The sequence below is a fragment of the Kuraishia capsulata genome, genomic scaffold, assembly GCF_000576695.1.
Source record: "Kuraishia capsulata CBS 1993 genomic scaffold, Kuraishia_capsulata_scaffold_3, whole genome shotgun sequence".
In the NCBI taxonomy this organism is placed as follows: domain Eukaryota; kingdom Fungi; phylum Ascomycota; class Pichiomycetes; order Pichiales; family Pichiaceae; genus Kuraishia; species Kuraishia capsulata.
Genome location: NW_019172952.1, coordinates 1,510,087 through 1,532,803, shown reverse-complemented (window position 1 = coordinate 1,532,803; position 22,717 = coordinate 1,510,087). Strand labels below are relative to the sequence as shown.

The window sequence follows — 22,717 nt, the reverse complement described above, 5'->3', positions numbered from 1 at the left end:
ACTAATATGATATGATTTATATGTGGTCAGTTCATTTTGTATGGTTCTATGTACACTGGTTTATGTCTGTTACTCCACGTCAGTCAAATTGTAAACCCTTGAGTTCACGACATTCCAATCTATGGACTCCCAGAACTTCTCGAGATACTCTGCCTTGCCATTTATGCCAAAGTCATGCAACCAACAGTAGTCCCAGACGTTGACGCATAGAAGCGGCAAGGTGAAGTCCTCCAGTTTGGTATCCACCATTTTCTTATAGGTCTCAAGAGCCTCGTACTGTTCCAAAGTCACGGCTCCATTAAGGTCCATTGATTGGTTGCGTGGAAGATACAACGGGGTGCCGTCGTTATAGCTTTTCAGAATAGACAATTTTTTGTCACTCTCCTCAACAAGCCAAACCCAACCCTGGCCACTTAAACTGTCTGCCTCAAACAAAAAGCTCTCTCTGAATTCTTCTATGGATCCAAATTGGTCTTTGATTAGACTACTCAGCCCGTATGATGGAACTGAGCCTTGGCTTTTGTTTGAAAACTGCTGGAAGAAGAAATGGTTGTTGAAAGCCTGCGATGCAAAGTGGTATATCGAAGTGTTCTGCGACCTTTTTGCGCTGGAAATCACGATATCGCTCACAGAGCGGTTCTCAAACTCAGTTCCCTGAGTCTTGAGAGTGAGACGGGTCAGCAAATAGTTCTGGTACTGCGTCCATGCCGTGTTAAATCCATCCTTTGAGAGCAGCTGCGGAATGCCTTTGCTTGCCCACTCTTCCTGGAGGGGCAGGGTAGGCACCGTGTGGATATGCCTAGCCGAGCGTGTTGTAGCTCGTAACACTGGTTTGCTGAACATGACTGTTTTGTTTTTGGTCGTAAAGAGCTGATGTTCAAGGATTACCACTCGAAATATGTTGGAGATTGAAAAACTTGGACGGAATCGGAAGGAGTTGATGACCCGTGAAAATGGCAGACTCCAGACAATTTTAGTGACACGCGAAAATGGCAGAGACCTTATGCGTTTCTCTGGAGGCGCTTGTTACTTGGGGTCTGGCTGATAAATAAAGAGATTTCAGATCTCCGAAATTGATCCTCCTCGGATAGAGATACGTAATTTTGTTGCTCAGAATGCTGTCTAGGACCTTTTGGAAAAATGGCGTGCAACTGCGGTCTTTGAATCCGCTGATGCCGTTGCAGGCTTCAAGACTGTACTCTCCATTGCCTCGAAACGAGTACAACCAACAATCCGGCAGAAGGAGAAGAAGAGAGGCAATCCGAGCCGAGAGAATTGATGACTCTCAGTACAACTCACCAAGCTATGCTAGTCCTTCGGTGCGCTACCATAATCAAGGCGGTATCATATCTCCTACAGATACCGTCTCAGCCATACTATCACAGCCCACGCTAGTGATAGAGAGAAACATCGAGTTTATGAATCTGTTCCTAGGATTTGAACAGGCGAACAGATACACTGTTTCTGACCCCAGTGGTCAGGTTTTGGGACATTTAATCGAGAGAGATTTTGGAATCGTGAAGATGATGATGAGGCAGGTTTACAGACTGCATCGGCCCTTCACTGTGGAGTTGTTCGATACGCAGGGAAACCTGTTGCTAACGATCAAAAGGCCATTTAGTTTCATCAATTCGCATATCAAGGCCATATTGCCTTCCATTCAGGGTGATGATGAAAGTGGTGGCATTATAGGCGAGTCCGTCCAAAGGTGGCATCTGTGGAGAAGAAGATACAACCTGTTTAAGAGCGAAACAGGCACCGACGAGACATACGACCAATTTGGTGAAATTGACTCTGGACTGTTAGCACTTGATTTCCCCGTTAAGGATGAACAAGGATACGTGCTTGGTGCAGTTTCGAGGAATTTTGTCGGTTTCGCAAGAGAGTTCTTGACCGACACTGGAGTCTACATAGTAAGGATGGACCCCTCCAGTTTCTATGGACTGGAGGACTACTATCCTAATGTGAGTTCTGAGTCAATGACTTTGGATCAACGAGCTGTTCTTCTTGGAAATGCAGTCTCCATTGACTTTGATTACTTCTCTCGGCATTCGAATAGAGGAGGGTTGTTGTCGTTTGGAGACTACGAGTGAAAAACAGAGAAAAGACTGCATACGTGCTACAAGCCTTACATTGAAATAGACCATTTGCAGAGATAAATTCATGGAGTCTCGTGCTTATAAATATCGGACTAGCCATATTTGAACATAGAAAGCAAATGGGACAAATCTCTTGAGAACGATTGGTAGATCGAATCTGAGGATCCTTTTCAAACCGCCTTCAAGGATCTATCGCAAATATCTTCTCCTACTTAAGCAGCAAAACCAATGACACCACAGGCAGGTCTTCCACCGGCATTACCCGTCTTGAGAGAGTCTGGGTGGCCACCCTTTCCCAAGTCATCTTGACCGCCGTGAACAACGACAGTTCTTCCAAGGATGGAGTTCTCACCAAATAGTGACAGGAGCTTGTCCTGCTTGGTGCCCTTGGCCAAACCGGTAGAGTCGGTAGAGATGTTTCCAAGATCACCGACGTGTCTGGTCTCATCCTCTGGGGCTCCGTGGGTCTTAGCAAATGGGTTGAAGTGAGGACCGGCAGAAGTGCATCCGTTGGTGTTGTCACCGAATTGGTGGACGTGGAAGCCCCTGAGAGCATTGGCATCATTTCCGGTGATTTCCCATGAAACAGTGGTGGGCTCAGATTCCGAGGCTTGCTCGAAAGTGACGATTCCTCCGACCTTGGAGTCTCCTCTTAATACAGCGACTATGGCGAGTTAGCATGCCGATATTTGGCACAACAGTCTCAATTGCAATTGTTGTACTTACCAGCTTTGACCATTTTGTTAAGTTTGATGAATTGATTTGAAAATATAACTCAATGGATGAAAAGGAAGAGTAAGGAAAGTGGTGGAAAGGATGGCGAATTTACCGGGATCCAAGGTCGTATTCAGGCTAATTACTCATCCCCCACTTAGGCTTCGGGGTCAATATGAAGACTGATAGAGGCATCTGATTGGATGAACATGGCTAGAAATTGGGCATTAAAATGGAAAAGATTTGATTCATAGATTGAAGATCAGTAACACTATAGGTCGAAAGATTGAGAAGTGATATACTCGGTTTTATATAACCACCATTGCGGCTTTTTGCAATTTGCTCGTTAATTTGCTCGAGATGCCCTCTCTGTGGCTCAAGCCAACGACTTGACTAAACTTCTTATCTGTTCGATGGGGGTTTCCGCGTCCGGATATATCTGTTTCTGCTGGGTGTTAGTAGAACATAAATTGGATAGATTGGAGAGCTTCAATGGGTGTATATCTGAAGCTGTGGGTATATACTCACTTTCGATAGATACGCAAAAAGCTGGGATCTATTCCATTTGTCAATTTCAGTCTCGTCCGGTTTGTCTTTTGCATTCTTGGGGGTCAGTCTCTTCCCAATTTTGTCAAAATCATTGCTGAAAAACAGCAAATACAAAGTTCCCCCAACCACGAGCGAAGAGAACAGTAGCAAGAACTTGGATCTTCTGTTCAGAATCCACCGGTCCAATCCAGTGGGTGATCCCGGAGACGCATGTGTTCCAATGTAAAACCAGGGCATTTTGTGTGGTTTTTTCAGTTTCTAGGAAGGAATTGTACTGGTTCAGCGAGGCGTTGAACCATTCTCCACATTGTAGCCCGCCATCATCATACAGTCCCCGTGTGGATGTGGTCACGTGCCTTTTCACCATGAGACCTACGCCTCAGGAACTGGCTTTCTGTGGGCTTTGGGGAACAAATTGGCATAAAAAAGGGGTAATAGGTAAAAATTAGTTCAATACTAGAAGGCGTGGAGTCAATTGAGCTTCAGTTTTGACCCAGAGATATGAATTAGGGTCTTTGTGCCAAAACAACTGTTCGTAGAAGAGCACCACATTGCTTTCATGTTTTCTAGAAGATTTTCATTTTTTGGTTTTTTTGCCAAATTCAGATTAATTGAAACACTCCATTCGATATTACTTTCCAAACTTTTTGACTACTGAACAATATGTATACATGAAGATTAGAACCTAGTACGCAAGCATTTTGTGAAGTGACATGCCCTTCGATAGCACTTTATGCTAACGTTGTGTGCGGCAGTTCACTAGAATCCTCGATCCCAGGCGCTTGAATTATTAGCAGACAACATCGCACTCACCAGCAACCAAGTTCTGGTTCTTTATGATGACTAAAAAACATTAGAATTCAACCCACCGGAATTAGTTCTTCATTACGGAGCTTTTCATAGCTGAAGATTAATCGTGTGAAAACCAGAAAGTGAGAACCTGATGAAAAAGATAAAAACCCCATTAGAATTCAAGCTTCATCAAGCTGAATGATCTCATTGATCCAAATAACGATGTTCGGGTTTTTTCTGCTTCTGTTCTTGAGAGTCAGTTTAGGTTTTGCCATTGAACTTAGTGATTCGGACTTTGACTTGCTTGCTTTCGGACAGAACAAGTATTCTCTGGTAAACGTATGTACCTTTTCGACCCTCGAAATGATTTACCATTCTAACGCTGATCGCTAGTTCTACTCCAAAAGCTGTGCACATTGTTACCATCTGGCTTTTCATTACGATCCTCTCGAGACCCTTTTCAATAATACAGATGTGCAAATCATTAAGATTGATGGTATCACCAACAAAGCAGTGAGGGCTAGATATGGTATCAATACTTTCCCCAAGGTAATTCTTTTCGATTCCAATGGTCAAATAGTTGCCCAGTTTCAGAGCGAAAGAACAACGGATAACTTGGTTACCTTTGTTCGGACCAACACGGGCGTAGAGCCAAATTATCCTGATTCCTCCGTCGTGCGATTAGCTGGGACGGACGACTTCGAGAAAACAATCAATTCTGGAAAGGAAGTTGTTATGGCTTTCGTTTACCCTTGGACACAGAAATGGGATAACATACACCACTCGTTCTACGAGAATCTAGCACACCACTATAATGTGGAGATGGCAGACTCTTCGGTGGTGTTCTGTGTCGTGGATGCGGCGAATCCTGAAAATGCAGAGACTGTCTCACTACTTCAGGTAGACAGATATCCCACCGTGTTCAAGTTTCCGGGAGCCAGTTCTGCCAGCGCCGAAGTCCGCAAGATAGATCACAATATAGACCAAGACGACGTGGTGGGCCTTCTTCGCGGCGAGATTGGCCAGACCCTGTCGCTGGTCAAACTCCGTGAACTCAAGGATCAACTACAAGCTGAAGACAGCTTTCATGATGATGAAGCCACCGGCTGGTTCCACGAAGATTTATGACCTAGACTAACAAAGAACTGATAGACAATCTGTATTATGCTTATGTAAGGATCTGATTTCAGTAGTGTGCACTCAAATTCTGTCTAGCTACTCGAACTTGACAACTTGTCAGTCTGAATACAAGCTTAGTAGACGATCTTCAACTCCAATTGCTTCCTGTAAACATGTTGAACCTATTTCGTATAGCGGGTAAGTTTTGTGTTTGATTACCTCTTGAAGCTTGTTTTTTTTTTGTCTAACTAACCCTTTAGGTGACATCTCTCACCTGGTGTCCATCCTGATCCTGCTTCAAACCATAGAGAAGGGCAAAACCACCAGTGGAATCTCGCTTAAAACCCAGATACTTTACGTTGTCGTGTTTGTTACAAGGTACCTTGATCTCCTTACGACCTATGTCTCGCTGTACAACTCTCTTATGAAGATCTTCTTCATTGCGAGCTCGGTGTATGTAGTGTGGCTCATGACTTCCAAGTACAACAAGAAATTCAAGGAGGATCAAGATGTTTTCCCTGTCAAATACCTCGTTGGAGGAAGTTTCGTGATGAGCCTGCTTTTCCACTACAAATTCACGTTTTCCGAGATTTTGTGGTCGTTTTCGCTATGGCTGGAAGCCGTGTGCATTCTGCCCCAGTTGTTCCTGTTGCAAAAGACCGGCGAGGCCAAGGCAATCACCACTCATTATATATTCGCTCTGGGATTATACCGTGCTCTGTACATTCCAAACTGGTTTTACAGATACTACAGCGAAAACAGACTAGATTTGTTGAGTGTTTCGGCTGGGTTGCTACAGACAACGATTTACTCAGATTTCTTCTATGTGTATTACCAGAAGGTGTTGAAAAACTGGGGATTCAATCTGCCGCAATAAACAACGGTGTGGTGAATTTGGTGAGGGGGTCTAGCTGTTGGAATAGTTGCAAGGCTCGAACAGTCAGTATGTGAGTTCGAATCTTGGAGTGTTGAGATTGAGGTTGCTTCAGGCTAAAGCTTGACTGCTACGCTTAGGATTGCCTCGAACCCTTTATGCATTGAATGCGTGTGCTTTCTTCAAGTGTTGAGTCACTTCAAAGTATTTCAATCTCCCTAAATAGATATTATCTATGTGTACTTTAATCCTTCTTCAAAGAGTGATACTCGGTTCGGGCTCCGTCTTTGGTGACAATAACTATCTGCAAAGCATCACCCACATTTATGTGTCTCTCTGTGGCCGAAGAAAACGCATCTTTGACCAGATTCACAACCTCCTGCAGACTCAGATACCTCAACTCCTTCTTCTTGGTACCGTTGGATGATGGATCCATCTGGTTCTTGAAGTTCACCTGGTTGTCCAAGAAAGGCATAATCAGACTGGCAGCGGCACCACCTGCTCTACACTGCTCTCTCTCATAGGAGCCAACAGGGTCAAACGAATAAACGGCACCCTTTCCCTCTTCATCCACACCGGCAAGAATGGTATGCACGTAGTAGGGAAAGAACCTCTTACCATACAATAGCTGCTGTGTCAATCTCGCGGCACTATGAATCGAAAGTTCTTTGTTATGGTTGAAGTGGTACCATTTCAGCTGGTTCTGGAAAGCCTTGACCAACGCATCTCCGTCTGCTGCGAATCCGTTGGCGCTCATCAGTATGTTGTCACCCACATCAAATACCTTCGACATCGATCTCGACTGAATGGAGTAACCCTCAGACTGCCTGGTGTCTCCTGCCAACACGGCAAAGTCTTCGCCTGCGATTCCAAGAATTGTTCCTCCGTTGTCTGAGTATGGATTGAAACGATGTTCTATGGGCTCGGCATGGACCTCAGAGGAATACTCGGAGGCAACTGTAGTCTGGGCCATGGCTTTTCTGAATTCGTGGGATGCAGATCAATTGAGTAATAGACCTACAAATTAGAGGTTTTCAATTCCTTTTGTTGTACAAAGAAGCAGCTACGAATGAGTTATCATGTTGGCGTAAGTGGCGAAGGTGGTCTTGCGAATGGTGTCCCCAAAACGAGTTGTTGGTGGGTGCACGTATATCAAATCTTGATCTAAGATTGAGCAGGCCCCGCTTCTGTTTGTCCTATTATTGCACAAAACGAGGACGAAAAAACCAACTTCAAAATATAAGGCCTTTTTTTGGGATTACTTAAATGGTGGTAGGAGTTGTCAGGAGAAATATTACGGTCTTTTTAATAGGAACATCATAGCGTGGTGTTTTTACTCATAGCTGGGAGGGTCTTGAATATCAACTTTTATGCTATTCAGTGTATCCTTATTTTCAATTCCAGACTGTTCCATTAAGATTTTGTGCAGGTTAAAAGATAAACTCGACAGCATCCGATTGCTCTTCTTCGTCGAACTCAGTGTCGATGATCCTCAGATAGTTGATGTAGAAAGCGATTGTTTGCAGATGGGAATCCACGGATACATGTTCGTTAACACTGTGTATTCCAGCATTCTCATCCTCCGCTGAAGTAATAGTCAATGCTGATGGAATCCATCTATAGATATTGTCGGTCAATTTCCAATAGCTTTTAGTGTCTGTATTTCCGGTGGAAAGGCCTGGTGCTGATATTATGGGTAAAGTGGCATTTTCTGGCAGGAAATATGTCTCAAAGACACCTCTGATTGTACCAGTAAGCGTTTCCCACACTCTTCCATTGATAGGAGTGAGCGGGGCAGGGTTTAAAGGCTGTGTTCCCGTATAGTTGAAATATCCAAATTTCGAAATCTCCCGGATTGTCTCTCCGTCATGGATAAGACCCAAATCGTATTGCTCAGCAATTTGCAGAATTAGGTCTTCGATATGTTCCCCAACGGTATTGACACTGTCCTGGACAGATATACGGTGGTTGACCAAGATAGAGACATCCTCTGGTAGAGCGTTCGATTTGATGCCTCCTTTGATCATATCGACAGCCTGAGATGTCTTGATGGTCGCCTTGCCAAAAAAGTCCTTCGAGAGGTAATCCACGATCCTAGAGTTAGCGCTGACATCAAGATGAGCCCTCAGTATGTCCTTCTTCAAAGAAACATCAATGTCCGTATTTTCAGCCAAACACTGCAAAAGCGACAGTTCTGGGTTGGTATTGATCAGAGCGGGCTCAAAGTCGTTCTCCTCGATGAGATGGATCAAGTCAGCCATTATGCCTATGGAGGTGTGTTTTGGAGGGATCGAAGAATGTCCACCTGGTGTTTTCAACTCGATCACAGAGTCAAGGTATCCCTTTTCTCCAGTGCATATCATGTTTATCAGCTTCCCACCTACTCTGGCCAGACCTGTTGAACCCTCATCAAGAATGGCGTAAAACGAGTTTCTGCCATATTTGGTAAGCAAAAACTCGCCGATCGACTGCGCTCCGTAGTTTCCAGAAGCCTCCTCATCATACCCAAATGCAACGACAATGGACCTTGTGGGCTTGAAATTGTCGGCAACAAGCAACTCTAGAGTTTCAAGGAGTGCCACAAGCAAGTTTTTGCAGTCGCTGGATCCTCTACCCCAAACATGGTCTCCATCGTAGAATCCACTGAACGGAGGATGTTTCCAGTCTGAAACGGTCTCTTGTGCCACCGGAACAACATCAATATGCGCAGTCAACAGAATAGGCTTCATGGATGAATTAGAGCCTTCCCAGGTGAATACAAGACCGTACTCGTTGATTTTGTCAACCTTAAGAGTATCGTAAACGGTGGCAAAGGTCTGCTCGAGATACTTGTGAAACGCGGCAAACTCACTCCATTTCTCGGCATCATCCTTGGGTGACTTCCAATCGTCAAAAACAACGGTGGGCACTTTTACAGCTCCGCCCAGCTTAGCAGCAGACTTCTCGCGGAAATCTACATCCTCTAACACATGCCTGGTCTGGTTGGCAATCCAAGATTCTTTTGGTAGAATTGTGCCAGCAATTGGACATAATGCGTCAGGATTATCAAAGAACAAGATTTCCTGCTTGTTACATTTCTGGTGGCTATTCACAACCAGCAGGATAGCCAATGTTGTCAGGGAGAAGAGAACAGTCCTTTGTACAGGGCGAAAAAACCTCTCCATGAATCCAGGTTTTGCTTTGTCAATCAACATTCCAATTGGCTAAATAGTGCAGCTGCAACAACAGGAACGTGGGCCAAGCTGAAAGAAGAAAAAGGAGAAGGTAATGAACGGGACAGAGATTCGAATTTGAGGGCCGCACGGTTGAGCGGCCTTTTCGGGGGGACACTACTTTTCTCAATCAGGAAATGAGATAAGCTTATCTCCTCGATCTACTCAACATATTCTTTCACTAGTCAAATATTATTATACGATTAGTCCCTTCCAGTGAAATATACCTCTAGTCCTCCATCTCTTCATCTCTGTCATAGTCATCGTCGTTGATCTCCCAACCACGTGACCTCTCTACGCCTCTCTCCCACAGTTTCCACATACGCCTGCGTTTCGCGTCAGAGAGCTCGGCATGGAACGTGTTGTCAGATGGCTCCTCAGCGGAAAGGTCTCCACCACCACTAACCATCCGCACTGCTTCTTTAAGTGAGTTCCACATGAACGGCTCAGAGTCCTCGCCTTCTGAACATAGTCCAGCCGCTATGGCTGCTCCAAGTGCAGTACACTCGTGGTTGGCAGACCGAATGACGGTTACACAGGGACCTAAGATATCTGCCTGAATTTGCATCATCTCATTTGACTTAGACATTCCACCATCCACACGCAATGAAGAAAGAGGATTATCAGCCGCTGACAGGTTTCTATCATCCAGAAACTCCGGAGACGATCCGGTATCGCTGATCATCGCCTTTAGAATGGCACGTACTTGGTAGCAAACGGCCTCCAGTGCAGCCCTGGCTATGTGCGCAGCCGAGGTGTACTGAGTCAAACCTAGGATGGTCCCCCTAGAGCCAGAGTCCCAATATGGAGCATACAGTCCGGAAAATGCCGGGACAAACACCACTCCCCCCGAATTGGAAACCTGAGAAGCCAACGGACCGACGTCTTTTGAGTTCGAGATCAGTCTAAGGTTATCGCGAAGCCATTGCACCACCGAGCCTGCAACTGCAATAGATCCTTCGAGAGCATACTGTGGTTTATTGCAGTCTTCGTCACCATCTTCATTTTCTGACTTCAGTTGCGGAAACCAGTATCCCACTGTAGTCAAAGCTCCGTGTTGACTGGCAAGAATGCGGGGTCCTGTATTGTAAAGCAAAAAGGCTCCAGTTCCGTAAGTACATTTGGCATCGCCTTGTTTAACAGCCAACTGTCCAACTAGGGAAGCTGATTGGTCCCCAAGACATCCTGCTATTGGTACTCCATGGAGCATCTGGAGCACTGCACGCGCATCAATGGAAAGATGGAATTGCGTAGTTCCAAGTGCACGCAAGTCTGGGGTGTGATAATGACCATACACATATGAGCTTGGCCTAATGTCTGGAAGTTGCAATTTGGAGCGGTCGATGTTCCAGAAGCTCAGCAGCTCATCATCATACCGATGGGTCTCGATATTCATCAAACTTGTACGAGATGCGTTCGTGACATCCGTCACGAAACTAGACTCCTCGGTCAGGCAATATATGAGCCAGGTATCCACGGTTCCAAACATAAGATCACCATCACCTTGATCGTATGCCTTCCGGATATGTGGAACATTCTCGTAGAGCCAGCGCCATTTGGTGGCAGAGAAATAGGTGGATATAGGGCATCCTCCGAGCTCACGAACTCGGTCAATGCGCTCCGTAGACTCATTCTGGTAGATATCGGCAACAAGTTTGGAAGTTCTAGTGTCATTCCAAACTATTCCATTGTGCAGAGGTCTCCCGCTTCTTTTTGACCATACGATCGTAGTCTCACGCATGTTGGCGATTCCAATAGCAGAGATCTTGAACTGAACATCATGTTCTGTAGTCGCCAGTTGCACGAGACATGCTGCAAGGCACTGAATCACATTTCCAAGCACCTGGATAGGATCACACTCGACCCACCCGGGGTTGGGGAAGACTAGTGTGGGTTCATTGATGCGAGACTCGATTTCGACCGAATCACTCAGGGAGATGGCCACGCCCTCCGGCGTAAATATTTCAGGTGAATTGCGTTTCGAAGCCTCACGAGCAGAAGTGGAGTATTCAATCTGATGTGAGGCGACATGGCTTCCATCTTTGCGGAAAAAGATTGCACGAGTGGAAGTTGTTCCCACGTCGACCGAGACTACCAGGTTCTCAAAAGCCGTGAAATGGGCTGGAGACATTCAAAAACACGCAAAAAGCTTAAACAAGGTACAAGACACACTCTATAGCACCACAATTAGGTATACAGAAACACAGAAATCACAGCAAGTTTAATGAAGAAGATTATTTGCAACAATAAGGGGCCAAGTTGAATGAACACTTCCGCAACAGCAAGCGTCGAGTGGGGGAATTATGGGGTGCGTGTCTATCGGGGCTCCTATCCACCAACCATCGGATGAACGAGACTGTGATTTCTGCGCCAGACTTGAACGATGAGAAATTAAAGGTTGTTGATTCAAATACGAATATTCATTCATGTACTGTGCTTCATTCTTTGCAGTCAATTTACTACTTACAGCTGCGTTCGCGTGTGCAAATTCTCCAGCGATTTGCCAACCCCATACTTAAAGCAGATGTGGGGTTGCGTCGGTGTGTGTGGGATAAAGTTTGGTTGGTTCACTACATAGATGCAGTGCAGGTGCTGCATTTCGTGCGGCTCAATAGCGTTCTGGTGTGCATTGTATGTTCTGGTGTGAGTCGAGATTCTACTTGTATCGACTTGGATCTTTTGCTGCTCTTTCTTTGGACAACCCTTGAGCTCCTAAGCAGATTGTAGCGAAATGAACAACTCAAACGATGCCAACAAGAGGTAAGTAGAGTTCTCCTGATAAGGGTAGTACAGTTCGGCCACTAACAATGCATAGGTTTCCAGTGCTCCCTTCTTTCAAGGAAATCGTCGCAGGACTCGATAGCTGGCCCAGAAGTGACCCTTCTTTGGCATTCCATTCAGTAGAACGCGTTGAGTTGGTTGTCACAGAGAAAAACGCCAATGAGGTCAGCAGAATGCTTGCGAAGCTGGAAGAGGCCATGAGGCTGATGGGCCCCTCCCATTGCCACAGCCTTTGTCAAGACGTTTATCGGGGTCTTCAAGATCTTTCTGAAAAAATCGCTAGCAACAGATCTGCCAAAAGACGTAGGGACCAGAAGAATCCTCGCACCAAAAAAAGTGCTCAGGGATCCAAACCCAAGTCTGGGCTCAAGTCGAGGATTAAATCAGGCGACAGCACTGGCAATGGCCCTGTCTGTACTCAATGTGGTTCCACCTCAACACCCGAATGGAGGAAAAGCTCCTTCAGTCCCGAGACGCTTTGCAATGCATGTGGGCTCTTCCATTTCAAGCTGCTACGCAAATTGGGAGCAGAAGAAGCAGTTCGGATATTTCTTGAGCGTAGAAAGTCTGGCGGTTTGGATAGGCGTATTCCCAGCTAGATACCGTTGTTTGAGGATTTTATAATACATGTTTGGATCAAAAAAAATTGTTTTTGAGTCAGAGTAGGATGCGCTAACTCGTTTTTCATAAAGTATCCATATTAGAACATGAGTCTTGCCGCTCCATCAAACACTAAGATTAAAGTTCACCTTCTTCGCAGTCTGACTGATGATATACAACCACTTAACAGCACGGTCAAAGTCATCATCCTCAATGGCCTCTCTGAGTCCCGGGAAAGTTTGACCAGCATATCCCGTGTATCTACCAGCAGCAAACACAATGTGTCTGAACCATGAGCGCTCGTCAAGTCCATCATAGTGCAAGAACGCACGCTCGATATACTTGAGTTTAGCGTTGTACTTTTTGGCTGTAAAATGGACCTTGATCTTCTGAATTAGCGATAACTCGTCCCAGTGGTTGAGTTGATCCTGAACAAGAAGCACCTTGTCGTCGAACAGTAAAGTGGTATTGCTGAGCTGTTTAAGAGAGTTGCTAGCACTCCCCAAGAGATCACCAAACGTAGTGTTCTTGTGGTGATGGCTTGTGGGAACAGAACCAAACTCGGCCATCTGAGGACAGGTCTGCAAGTAACGAGGAATAGTGAACTCACCGCTAGAAACACGATTTGCAAAAAGTCCGTTGATCACATGCATGTTCATGAGACTGACCTCTTGTTCCAGCCACTTCGAAGGAATTCCAGAGATGGCGTCCTCGTAGTATTCCTCTAGACTTGAGGAGTAGTCCTCCAGCTTGAACTTGATCATGTCAGACTCTGAAATCTCGATTACGAGCAAACCCAGAAGCTTGGACATCAGATTGTGATATGTGAACCCAGGATCCGCAAACTTCTCCATCCAGTGATATGAGTCGTAATTGGAGTGGTATTGGTAGATTGGATCGCCCTTGGCAGAGATGAATCCCATGTCAATGGAGGGGATTCCCAAGTGCTCCTGAAACACAGTGTAGTCGGAACCAGACCCCAAGTTGGTAATCCTGTCACCTGTAAACGCCTTGAAATGCTCGTAAAGAGATCCTCCCTTAGGGTATTCCAGCTTGGCTAAAGTAGAACGGAAAAGCTCATGCAATAAGGGCGAGGCACTGGCCTCCAGGTTTGGACCAATTGTAGCCACATCCAAGTTGAAGTAGGCAATAACCTTGCGTTGGAGTTTATCAGCAAGGTATTCACCAAATTCAGTGGATCCGAGAAGTCCCATCTCCTCCCCGTCCCAGGACGCAAGCATAATGGTTCTCTTTGGCTTCCACCCGGTGGTTCTGATCACTTCGTCGAGGCCCCTTGCCAGCTCTAACAGCACAGCACTTCCACTATGAGGATCACCAGCACCTCCCTTGATCCAAGAATCGTGGTGGTTTCCAATAATGATGACCTCATCTTGATTCTCACCCAGAATCTCACCGTAGATGTTCCACAAAGGCGTTATGTTGAAGATCTGGTTGCTGTACAAATTCAGTGTGGCTTCAGGGTTGGGGCCAATGGAATAGTCGTATCCAGGTAACTCGCCTGTGAATTTGTCGCTGGACGTGTCTTCCTCGGCAGGGATGACCTCGTCCACATTGGGCCCGTATCCGTTCAGCTTCTCCAGAATTGGGGTGACATCACGGTAACTGAGGGGAAGAACGGGAATTCTGGGTGTAGAGTAGAATGGATCGGATCTTGGAACACCAGGCTTGGAAGCATAGCCAGGAGTGGTTGGATCACCAGGCAAAAAGGACAGAAATTGGACGGATCCACGTTGCACAGCACTAGGGTTTCTAGCCGGTCCATCGGGATACGTCTTGTAGCCATTGGCTGGAGTTATACCAAAATCGTCGCCTGGATCGGAATACAGAATTGCTCCAACTGCACCTCTGTCCTGGGCAAACTTGACCTTGAGCCCTCTGAAAATGCCTCCGTATCTCATGATCGCAATCTTTCCTTTCACTGAGACACCCAATTTCTCCAACTTGGCAAAGTCAGCCATGGAACCGTAGTTGCAGTAGATGTAGTCAGCTGTTACGTTTCCATTTCCACCGTATCCCAGATAAGTGGGGACTAAATCGTCGCCACTGGTGTCTGGATCGTCTTCCAAAACATCTTCAACTAAGGGAGCCTCATAGACAACGGAATCATTAGTCAAAAGACTCAATGCACTCGAGTTGGGGTAGCTCATGTAGATTTCGTATTCATCAATTGTAGCCTCAAATCCGTATTGTTCAAGCTTATCCCTACACCATTGAACCATGGGAAAGTTAGTGCCGGCAGTCTGTGGAGTACTCGTGTACTTCTTGAGCCATTCCTCAATGTTATTTGTCTCCATCGCTTTAAGATAGGCACCCACGACAACGTTCTTGTCGACTTTCGTGGACTGGGTTTGACCGCAGGACCAGGTAGAGAAGAGTGAGAAAGCAGTCATTGCCATCAACAACAAAAGGCCCAATTGCTTTCTGAGCCCTGATGGCTTTTTGTAGCGTTTCTCTGCATGCAGAGCTTGAGGCTGTTCTAGAAATGGCTTGAACTCAATTTTCTCATCCATTTTGCTAGTCACGTTCAAAGGAAGCCCACAAAGAAGAAGAGAATGGAGCCGTTCAAGGGGTTATGTATTCTGGTTGTGCGCCAACCAATAAATCTCTTATCAGCTACTGATAGCATTTGAGCGAGATTAAGTAGTCGAGTAAGCCTTTTTGTATAAGCTTCCAAGTGAGCGTAGTCGGGGGTGATTGGAGACATATCCGCGAGTATCATTTGTAAGCTTTATTAGAAAAGCCTAACAAAATCTAATCGTGCAAAACTTCGAAATCGGTAAACGGAACCGCCCATTGAAGCTGTTCGGAAATTCATAACCCTTCAATTTTCGGTTGCATATCCGCCCGAAGCACTGCTATAAAGGCGAGGCAGAGTAGACCTAGCTGAAGGTTGTACTAGCAAGATAATTTTTGAACATGAAGGTGACGGTATATATGCTTAATCAAGTTACGAATCTATAATTGAAGAAAACGTTTTCTTTATTATGTTTGTGTCTCTAATGATTTCCAACCATTGTAACGCATGCTGTATGCCTTCCAGATAAATGCAAAATTCTACAAATTTCCCTAAAAGACATAAAAACATGATTTAGTATGAATAAACGCTGGCAAAAAAAACACAAAGCTAAAAGTAGATGTAACCTATTCTTGGAAGTAATTTTGATTCTCTATCAGTTCACCACAACGCCGTGCTGGAGTCTGGCATCAAGTATGGCGATTTCCTCCTTCAAACTTGCCTCTTCCACGGTCTTTGCCAATTCGTTAGTACTTCTCACGATATCGAAAGTTACTCCAGCCAATCTCTGCTTGAAGTTCTTGTCCGCAAACTCCTGATCCTTCGAGCTGGATGCACACAGTGATTTCATCCTTCCTGCGCAATCGACAAGACTCTGGACTATCCAACTGCCGTGTTCCTTGAGCATAGCATTTCTTGTCTGGTTCATGGATGTGCTTGTTGCTTCCACCATTTGGTGGATAACATTCAGAATCTGCTCCGCGTTGGTACGCAAGGCACCAATCGTGATGTTTGGATCCTTGATTGATGCCAGCAGCATCTGAATGGCAGCAATCACTTCCACGGTCTGGTGCTCTAGATAGTGCAACAATTCTTCCAGAGTGTTATCCGGGTCTCTAATGTCGAATCTGCTAATGTCAAAATTTTCCTTGGCTGTCACCTTGCGTTGATTGTCCACTGCAGATGGCTGGAAGGATCGCTGAGCTGAACCGTCGGATGGCTTGCGATTTTCTATTGTTGAAGTGTTCAAGGGTATGGCCTTACCATTAGGAGAATAATCCTGATCATCTTTGCTAGTCACTCTGGACTGGTTAGGGGAAACGTTGTTGGCTTTAAGGCCAAACTTGGAAAAACCTGCGTTAGAAGAAGGGAATGAATCTTTGGGTGGTGAGTACCTTTTCGTGTTCTGCAGTTTCTCGGGAGATTCAAACTGTTGCACCTTGGAAAGAATGCTTGAGCTCTTTGTAGAACTGGGTGACGCTTGAGAGGTAACATCTTTACTGTTAGGAGTTGACATTACATCATCCTTCAGCTTGGAACCAGGCTTGACTAAAAACGACATGCGAGGAGTAGGAGAGTCTCTCGTCCTTGGCAATGTCGCTTCAGGGCTGGGTGTAGCAGACCCCAGTCTCTGCGCCATTTTCAAGGGGCGAACGGGAGACACGTCATCTTCTGGCTTGGTCGAGTAGCTTCTGGGAACCTCTGAGGGAAACCTGTCCGAAATGGGCGTCTTCAAGATGGTTGATGCTTTGTCAGTCCCGCTTCTGATCTTGGCAGCTGCGATCAAGTCACACACTGTAAAACAGACATCATTCATAGCCGCTTGAACAACCAGTTTCGGAATAGACTTGTTGTAGATAGCGTAATACCGAGATGCAGTTATGAAGTTCGCAATTGCAGCACGCACAAAGCGACACTGTTCAGTGGAAGAAGGGGAACCATCAGATTCCCCTTCGCTAGCAATCACACCAGCAAAGGTTGCAAACTGCGACACTCCATCGAAAAAAATATCGACGTCAAGAGTTTCTGGTTCCAAACCCAAGAGGAAAACCTTTGACGAGGCCATCAGATTTGAAACGGACGAAGCAAGAAGGAGGCCCGAAGACGCTGTCATTGATTTGATATACTGGTCACTAAGAGGGGATCCATTCAAGGACTGGGCAATAAAATCTCCAGAAGCACTCTGGTATTTCTGTTGCCAGTCAATGACTTGCTTCTTCAAAGCTACCACATCTTCAGGATTAGATGCTGTCGAGTTGGCAGAGGACTTTTTGAGCCGCTCATTCTCGGCTTGGAGAGCGGAGTGCGACAAACGGAGACTCTTCAGTTCAGAGGTCAGATCCACAGTGGGTACAGATCTCTGGAGATTCGAATGTTCTTCCTTCAAAGCATCGTACTGCTTATTCAAGTTCTGGTGATCCAAGACGGTTCTGGCCATGGTCTCGTTATCGGCTTGGAGTTTGGCATGTGCTTGCTTCAGATTGGCCAACTCCTCGATTAGATGTGAGCTATCAGAAGCATTTGATTGATGAGCCATATTGACATCTTGAAGCTTGGAAATCTGCTCCATAAGCAAAGTCTTTTCCTGGACCAATTCCTGGTGAGTTTCCGACGTCTGCCTATGCTTATCAGTGAGATCCTCATACATTTCCTGCAATCTGGCAAAGTCATCGTTTACAGCTTTGTGTCTTCCTTCCCAGTCACTCGTGATTTGCTTGGTGTTTTCAAGCTCTTCGTGCTTGAACTCCAAGTTTTGCTGCAGTTCTTTTAGCTGTTGATCGAGACCCTGTTTCTCCAGACTCCAAGCCTTCTGCTGCTTCACAAGTTCTTCCTCTTTAGCTTTGAGCTTTATCTCTAAATCCTCTATATCGGACAAAAGCGAGTATTTCTCGGACTCGAGAGCAGTGATCTTCTGATCCATCTTGGTGCTTTCTTCCATCAACAATTTCAAGTCGGTTTCCTTGCTACGACGCAACGAAAGTCGTTCATTGACAGGAGAGCCATTCAATTTAACCTCGTTAGCTGCCTTGGGAAATACCGCATCTTCATCTTCATCACTCGACCACGAAAGGGAGGCTTTAGAAGGAACCACAAGCTTTGAGCGAATCTCTTTCTGAAAGGCATCTGCAACCGGTGTGGAAATCTCTAGGGTACTGTCATTCATAAACGACTCATCAGCATAAGTGGTGGATGGAAAGACATTTGTTGGGACCTGCCTGGTTTGCTCGACCCCTGTTCTCTGTGGAGAGTGCTTGAGGATGTCAAGATTCTCGTATGGTTTATCCATGGACCTTTGATTTCCATAAACATTCTCCGAATAACTTGGTTGCTCAACACTTTCGTGAAATCCTCTTCTTTCAACCTCATATGCAATATCTTTGGCCAGATCACCAAACCGTGATTCTTGCAAAGAGGCTAGCTTCTCACGCGCCTGATTTCTCTTAGGGTGAAACGTAGGCTTTGGCAATAGCGTCTTGGGCTTTTGTGGTGACGTATTCGTTCTTCTCTGCAATTCATCGTAAACGTCCGTGCTCAACTCTGCAAATTGGCTCACAGAAAGTTTGGCTAGCTTTTCTCGCGCTTTGGCTACCCGTGTTGAGTTTGGTTGCGACAAACTGGTCCCAGCATCTTGCAGAAATTTTTGCAAGACCCGATGGTGGATGACCAAATCACTTGCTTCGACCATTTACAGAGTTTAAATTTCCCAGAAATCGAACCAATTGTCTTGTTCAAAGCTTCTCAAGCGAGAAAAGAAGAGCTTCCAGTGTTTCCATTTTTGATCTCCGGCACGCGCTTTCCCCAACAGCTGGTTTGGGAAATTTAGAGTTTACACTATGGTCTAATTTTTAAGAATTTCTTGTTCTAGTGTTTAAGTGAGGTGTTGAGTGGGACACCAGTATTTTGACTAGTTCTTTGTTATATACATGCGAGTGGAAGTCCCTATGCAGTAGACTCAAGAGGCTGGAAGTAGTCGCTCTTGACTGCCTGTTGTATGACCTCGTTGATGACGAACTCTTCGGCACTCTTGGTGCCATGCTGCGAGATGATGGCTCCTATGAGAGCGAGCACGGTGTTTCTTTCCACCGTTTTGTTCAGCGCACTGGCACCATCCAGGTTGAGGGGCTCAGGGTTCTTCCAGAAAACAACCTTCGCCAATCCCGTGAGACTGGAGAAAACGTCCAACATCGAGTTGCGGTTCAACAACTTAAACCCAGTAGAGTTCACCACATCCACCACATCTCTGGCTTTGGAAACCTCCGCTATATGCAGGGCAAATTTTGCAGTCGTCATGCTGAACAGACTGTATCCCAATATGGAGAGCTTCTCGTTGTATGGAAGCTTACCGTGTGCAAACGACTTGTGGGTTATCACCTGGAGTAGAAGTCTGTCAGGCAACTGATATTTGCCACTTTCTATGCTCGACAAGTAGCCTTTGATGTGCTTTAAATTGTCCTCATTGAGCTCATACTTGCGAGAACCCGAAGTCAAGTAGTCATCAGGGTTACGGATTCCACCCTTCGATTTGGAGCTCCTGTATACAACAAGATTTCTTATCTGTTGCTGCTGTAACCTCACCACGGGAGAAAAACCCCTTTGTACCAATCCCAAACTTCTAAAGTTCATTGTGTATGTTGGTTGGTAGTCGGAGTGTTAATACGGGAGATTGACATTTTTCAATGTTCGACACTTTTTTCTGATTCTTCGAAGTCGTGTGCAGTCCAGATATTCTAGAGCGTATGGAGATTGAGCCTTCGGAGGCCACTTTCGCGGTCTCCTCGGGACTGTCGGGATAAGGGTAAAATGCCTTAGTTTTGTCAGAGACTCAATTTCAATTATATCCGTCGCTTTTGCAACTTCTTGTGTACGCCCCACGAGGGATATACATAGTGCCAGCTCATGTCATGCGCATCAAGGTCAAACCACCAGCCACATGCACCGCCACTCCTCATCTAAGATTTTTTTTCTCAGCTATACATCTAGCAGATAGATCAATAGTTAGTTACAGACACACATTATCCATCTCCTTGGAATATTAAACATGGATATCTTCAGAGTACTTTCCAGAGGCGCTTCTTTGAAGAAGTCAAGAGAAATCACCACTGATTTCTCTATGCCGGCTCAGAAACAAGAGGAGAAGTCTAAAAAGACAGAGCTAGATACGGCAAGACAAGTAGACAAGGAAACCGATTTTTTCCACGTGAAAAAACACAAACTGGTGCAAGGAGCTCGTCAAGAAGAAGAAAATAATGACAACTCTTCGGATGAAGAAGAAGAAAAAGAGATCAATATCATCAAAGACCAGGACGATGCTAAGAAATTGAGGAAGTCCTACAAAGCAAAAGTCTCAGGTGACGATATGCCTCTTCCAATTGCTTCCTTTGAAGATATGGTGAAACGTTTTAAGCTCGACCAGAGACTGTTGCAAAATCTCATTGACTCGGAGTTTACAGAGCCAACTCCAATTCAATGTGAAGCCATACCGTGTGCTCTGAACTCGAGAGACCTCATTGCCTGTGCACCTACAGGTTCCGGTAAGACACTTGCGTTTTTGATCCCTTTGATAAGTCAGTTGAAAGCAAGTAAGAAGGAGCATGGACTTAGAGGATTGGTGATTTCTCCAACCAAGGAATTGGCATCCCAGATATTCAACGAAGCAGAGAAGCTAGCCAAGGGGAATTCACTCAGAGTGACGATGCTTTCCAAAAGCGTTGCTGCCAAGCTGAAAAACAAGATAATTTCGGCTTCCAAATACGACATTATAATAACCACGCCCTTGAGACTGATTGACCTGGTGAAAAGCGAGGCGCTCGATCTGAGCGATGTTCAGCACATAGTATTTGATGAGGCCGACAAACTTTTTGACCAGAGTTTCGTGGAACAAACTGACAGCATTCTAAGTCATTGCACCAACAAAAAGCTGAGAAGATCGATATTCTCTGCCACTATCACTTCCACTGTGGAGGAGCTCGCACAATCCATCATGAACTCTCCAGTAAGAATCATCATTGGCCATAAAGAGGCGGCCAACTCACAGATCCAACAGTCACTGGTATTTTGCGGCAACGAAGACGGCAAGCTTGTGGCTATCAGACAGATGATTCAAAAAGGCGAATTCAAGCCTCCTGTCATCATCTTCTTGCAATCGGTGGTGAGGGCCAAGGCTCTGTTCCACGAGCTTCTCTACGATAAGCTGAACGTGGACGTGATACACGCGGAGAGAACACAGAAACAGAGAGACACTGTCATTGAGAGATTCAGAGCAGGTGAGATTTGGGTCTTGATCTGTACAGATGTGATGGCTCGTGGTATTGATTTCAAGGGAGTGAATCTTGTGATCAACTACGATGTCCCACAGTCTGCACAGTCCTACGTCCATAGGATCGGAAGAACCGGAAGAGGAGGAAGAAGTGGCCAGGCAGTTACGTTTTACACCAAGGAAGACGTGGTTGCCATCAAACCGGTCATAAATGTGATGAGGCAGTCTGGTTGTGAGGACCAGCTGAGTGAGTGGATGAACGATATGCCGAAGATCACCAAACAGCAGAAGATTGACGTTAAGCGCAGGCCCCAGATGAGAAAGGAAATTACAACGGTTCCAAAGGTGGTGAGGCAAAAGAGGAAGACTCGCAAGGAGATGATCGCAGCATCAAAGAAGCGCAAGACTTTACAGGAAGACGCTTCTGACGAAGACGACGAATGAAACATCGATGAGAACACTTGTCAGTTTCTTATATCAAATGTAACTTATAGAACCTTTTGAATGGCATTTCTCAAACAAAGAAGCGTAATAATCTAGTGGTGGTGCTCTTTTGGTCCGAAAGATGGGTAGCCAACGAGCTGTCTTCTTCCAACAATCTCTCCGAGAGAAAAGAGACCAAGTATTTGGACAAGGTAAGAGCCATAAGTTATGCTGGTCTTCTTGTCCAAGGAGTTGAATATGGTTTTGGCATACTTAACGGCAGCCTTTGGGTCGAGCGCGAACTTCAAAGCATCCTTGTATAGGGACTCATAGACCTTCTGGAACTCGGCAACGGAGGGTGGAGCGAAACCTTCCTTCTTGTACACTTCCTTGGCCAATTCAGCAGTGACCTTGGACCAGTAAACGGTCTTGCTAGCAAGATCTAAACGTTGACAGCGTTAGTACATCCCTGGCCCGTTGTGTTTTCATCACTGGAAAGTACTTACCGGAAGCTTTGGTGGTGATAGCGCTGGTGGACACAAAACGAGCACCGTTAGCGGCTCTGGTTGATCTCAACAATTGACGGGAAAACATATCGGTACAATGATCAGGTTACTGCTTTGGATTAACTGATCAAGCAGGTCTCTTGTCACTTCTTCGAGGATTCCACTTTTTCGGAACAAGCGTGCACTACACAACTGATCGTCCAATCAACGGGGACGTGATCGCGGGCTTCATAACGTTGTGTTTACTACTGCACAC

The 22,717-nt window shown here is 45.6% G+C and overlaps 15 protein-coding genes across 15 annotated transcripts; 5 read left to right on the top strand and 10 right to left on the bottom strand.

Annotated features, from left to right (window-relative positions):
- Window positions 1–69: 69 nt before the first annotated feature.
- On the bottom strand, window positions 70–843 carry KUCA_T00003042001 (uncharacterized protein; the record flags this gene model as incomplete). Its single annotated transcript, XM_022603346.1, has 1 exon — window positions 70–843. One exon carries the CDS (start codon window positions 841–843, stop codon window positions 70–72), a length of 774 nt encoding a protein of 257 aa, XP_022459061.1.
- A 272-nt stretch (window positions 844–1,115) lies between these two features.
- On the top strand, window positions 1,116–2,093 carry KUCA_T00003041001 (uncharacterized protein; the record flags this gene model as incomplete). Its single annotated transcript, XM_022603345.1, has 1 exon — window positions 1,116–2,093. One exon carries the CDS (start codon window positions 1,116–1,118, stop codon window positions 2,091–2,093), a length of 978 nt encoding a protein of 325 aa, XP_022459060.1.
- Window positions 2,094–2,311: 218 nt separating this feature from the next.
- KUCA_T00003040001 (uncharacterized protein) lies at window positions 2,312–2,838 on the bottom strand (the record flags this gene model as incomplete). The annotated part of the gene is made up of 2 exons (XM_022603344.1): window positions 2,312–2,763; window positions 2,826–2,838. The coding sequence occupies 2 exons, from the start codon at window positions 2,836–2,838 to the stop codon at window positions 2,312–2,314; spliced, it is 465 nt and encodes a 154-aa protein (XP_022459059.1).
- A 351-nt stretch (window positions 2,839–3,189) lies between these two features.
- KUCA_T00003039001 (uncharacterized protein) lies at window positions 3,190–3,599 on the bottom strand (the record flags this gene model as incomplete). The annotated part of the gene is made up of 2 exons (XM_022603343.1): window positions 3,190–3,258; window positions 3,342–3,599. 2 exons carry the CDS (start codon window positions 3,597–3,599, stop codon window positions 3,190–3,192), a joined length of 327 nt encoding a protein of 108 aa, XP_022459058.1.
- A 777-nt stretch (window positions 3,600–4,376) lies between these two features.
- KUCA_T00003038001 (uncharacterized protein) lies at window positions 4,377–5,282 on the top strand (the record flags this gene model as incomplete). Its single annotated transcript, XM_022603342.1, has 2 exons — window positions 4,377–4,493; window positions 4,548–5,282. The coding sequence occupies 2 exons, from the start codon at window positions 4,377–4,379 to the stop codon at window positions 5,280–5,282; spliced, it is 852 nt and encodes a 283-aa protein (XP_022459057.1).
- Window positions 5,283–5,446: 164 nt separating this feature from the next.
- KUCA_T00003037001 (uncharacterized protein) lies at window positions 5,447–6,150 on the top strand (the record flags this gene model as incomplete). The annotated part of the gene is made up of 2 exons (XM_022603341.1): window positions 5,447–5,471; window positions 5,534–6,150. The coding sequence occupies 2 exons, from the start codon at window positions 5,447–5,449 to the stop codon at window positions 6,148–6,150; spliced, it is 642 nt and encodes a 213-aa protein (XP_022459056.1).
- A 241-nt stretch (window positions 6,151–6,391) lies between these two features.
- Window positions 6,392–7,120, bottom strand: KUCA_T00003036001 (uncharacterized protein; the record flags this gene model as incomplete). The annotated part of the gene is made up of 1 exon (XM_022603339.1): window positions 6,392–7,120. The coding sequence occupies one exon, from the start codon at window positions 7,118–7,120 to the stop codon at window positions 6,392–6,394; it is 729 nt and encodes a 242-aa protein (XP_022459055.1).
- Window positions 7,121–7,577: 457 nt separating this feature from the next.
- Window positions 7,578–9,341, bottom strand: KUCA_T00003035001 (uncharacterized protein; the record flags this gene model as incomplete). The annotated part of the gene is made up of 1 exon (XM_022603338.1): window positions 7,578–9,341. One exon carries the CDS (start codon window positions 9,339–9,341, stop codon window positions 7,578–7,580), a length of 1,764 nt encoding a protein of 587 aa, XP_022459054.1.
- A 247-nt stretch (window positions 9,342–9,588) lies between these two features.
- Window positions 9,589–11,490, bottom strand: KUCA_T00003034001 (uncharacterized protein; the record flags this gene model as incomplete). The annotated part of the gene is made up of 1 exon (XM_022603337.1): window positions 9,589–11,490. One exon carries the CDS (start codon window positions 11,488–11,490, stop codon window positions 9,589–9,591), a length of 1,902 nt encoding a protein of 633 aa, XP_022459053.1.
- A 600-nt stretch (window positions 11,491–12,090) lies between these two features.
- KUCA_T00003033001 (uncharacterized protein) lies at window positions 12,091–12,739 on the top strand (the record flags this gene model as incomplete). The annotated part of the gene is made up of 2 exons (XM_022603336.1): window positions 12,091–12,119; window positions 12,175–12,739. The coding sequence occupies 2 exons, from the start codon at window positions 12,091–12,093 to the stop codon at window positions 12,737–12,739; spliced, it is 594 nt and encodes a 197-aa protein (XP_022459052.1).
- A 126-nt stretch (window positions 12,740–12,865) lies between these two features.
- Window positions 12,866–15,271, bottom strand: KUCA_T00003032001 (uncharacterized protein; the record flags this gene model as incomplete). The annotated part of the gene is made up of 1 exon (XM_022603335.1): window positions 12,866–15,271. One exon carries the CDS (start codon window positions 15,269–15,271, stop codon window positions 12,866–12,868), a length of 2,406 nt encoding a protein of 801 aa, XP_022459051.1.
- A 660-nt stretch (window positions 15,272–15,931) lies between these two features.
- KUCA_T00003031001 (uncharacterized protein) lies at window positions 15,932–18,961 on the bottom strand (the record flags this gene model as incomplete). Its single annotated transcript, XM_022603334.1, has 1 exon — window positions 15,932–18,961. One exon carries the CDS (start codon window positions 18,959–18,961, stop codon window positions 15,932–15,934), a length of 3,030 nt encoding a protein of 1,009 aa, XP_022459050.1.
- Window positions 18,962–19,215: 254 nt separating this feature from the next.
- KUCA_T00003030001 (uncharacterized protein) lies at window positions 19,216–19,899 on the bottom strand (the record flags this gene model as incomplete). The annotated part of the gene is made up of 1 exon (XM_022603333.1): window positions 19,216–19,899. The coding sequence occupies one exon, from the start codon at window positions 19,897–19,899 to the stop codon at window positions 19,216–19,218; it is 684 nt and encodes a 227-aa protein (XP_022459049.1).
- A 415-nt stretch (window positions 19,900–20,314) lies between these two features.
- Window positions 20,315–21,976, top strand: KUCA_T00003029001 (uncharacterized protein; the record flags this gene model as incomplete). The annotated part of the gene is made up of 1 exon (XM_022603332.1): window positions 20,315–21,976. The coding sequence occupies one exon, from the start codon at window positions 20,315–20,317 to the stop codon at window positions 21,974–21,976; it is 1,662 nt and encodes a 553-aa protein (XP_022459048.1).
- Window positions 21,977–22,068: 92 nt separating this feature from the next.
- On the bottom strand, window positions 22,069–22,549 carry KUCA_T00003028001 (uncharacterized protein; the record flags this gene model as incomplete). The annotated part of the gene is made up of 2 exons (XM_022603331.1): window positions 22,069–22,397; window positions 22,462–22,549. 2 exons carry the CDS (start codon window positions 22,547–22,549, stop codon window positions 22,069–22,071), a joined length of 417 nt encoding a protein of 138 aa, XP_022459047.1.
- Between the last annotated feature and the right edge of the window lie 168 nt (window positions 22,550–22,717).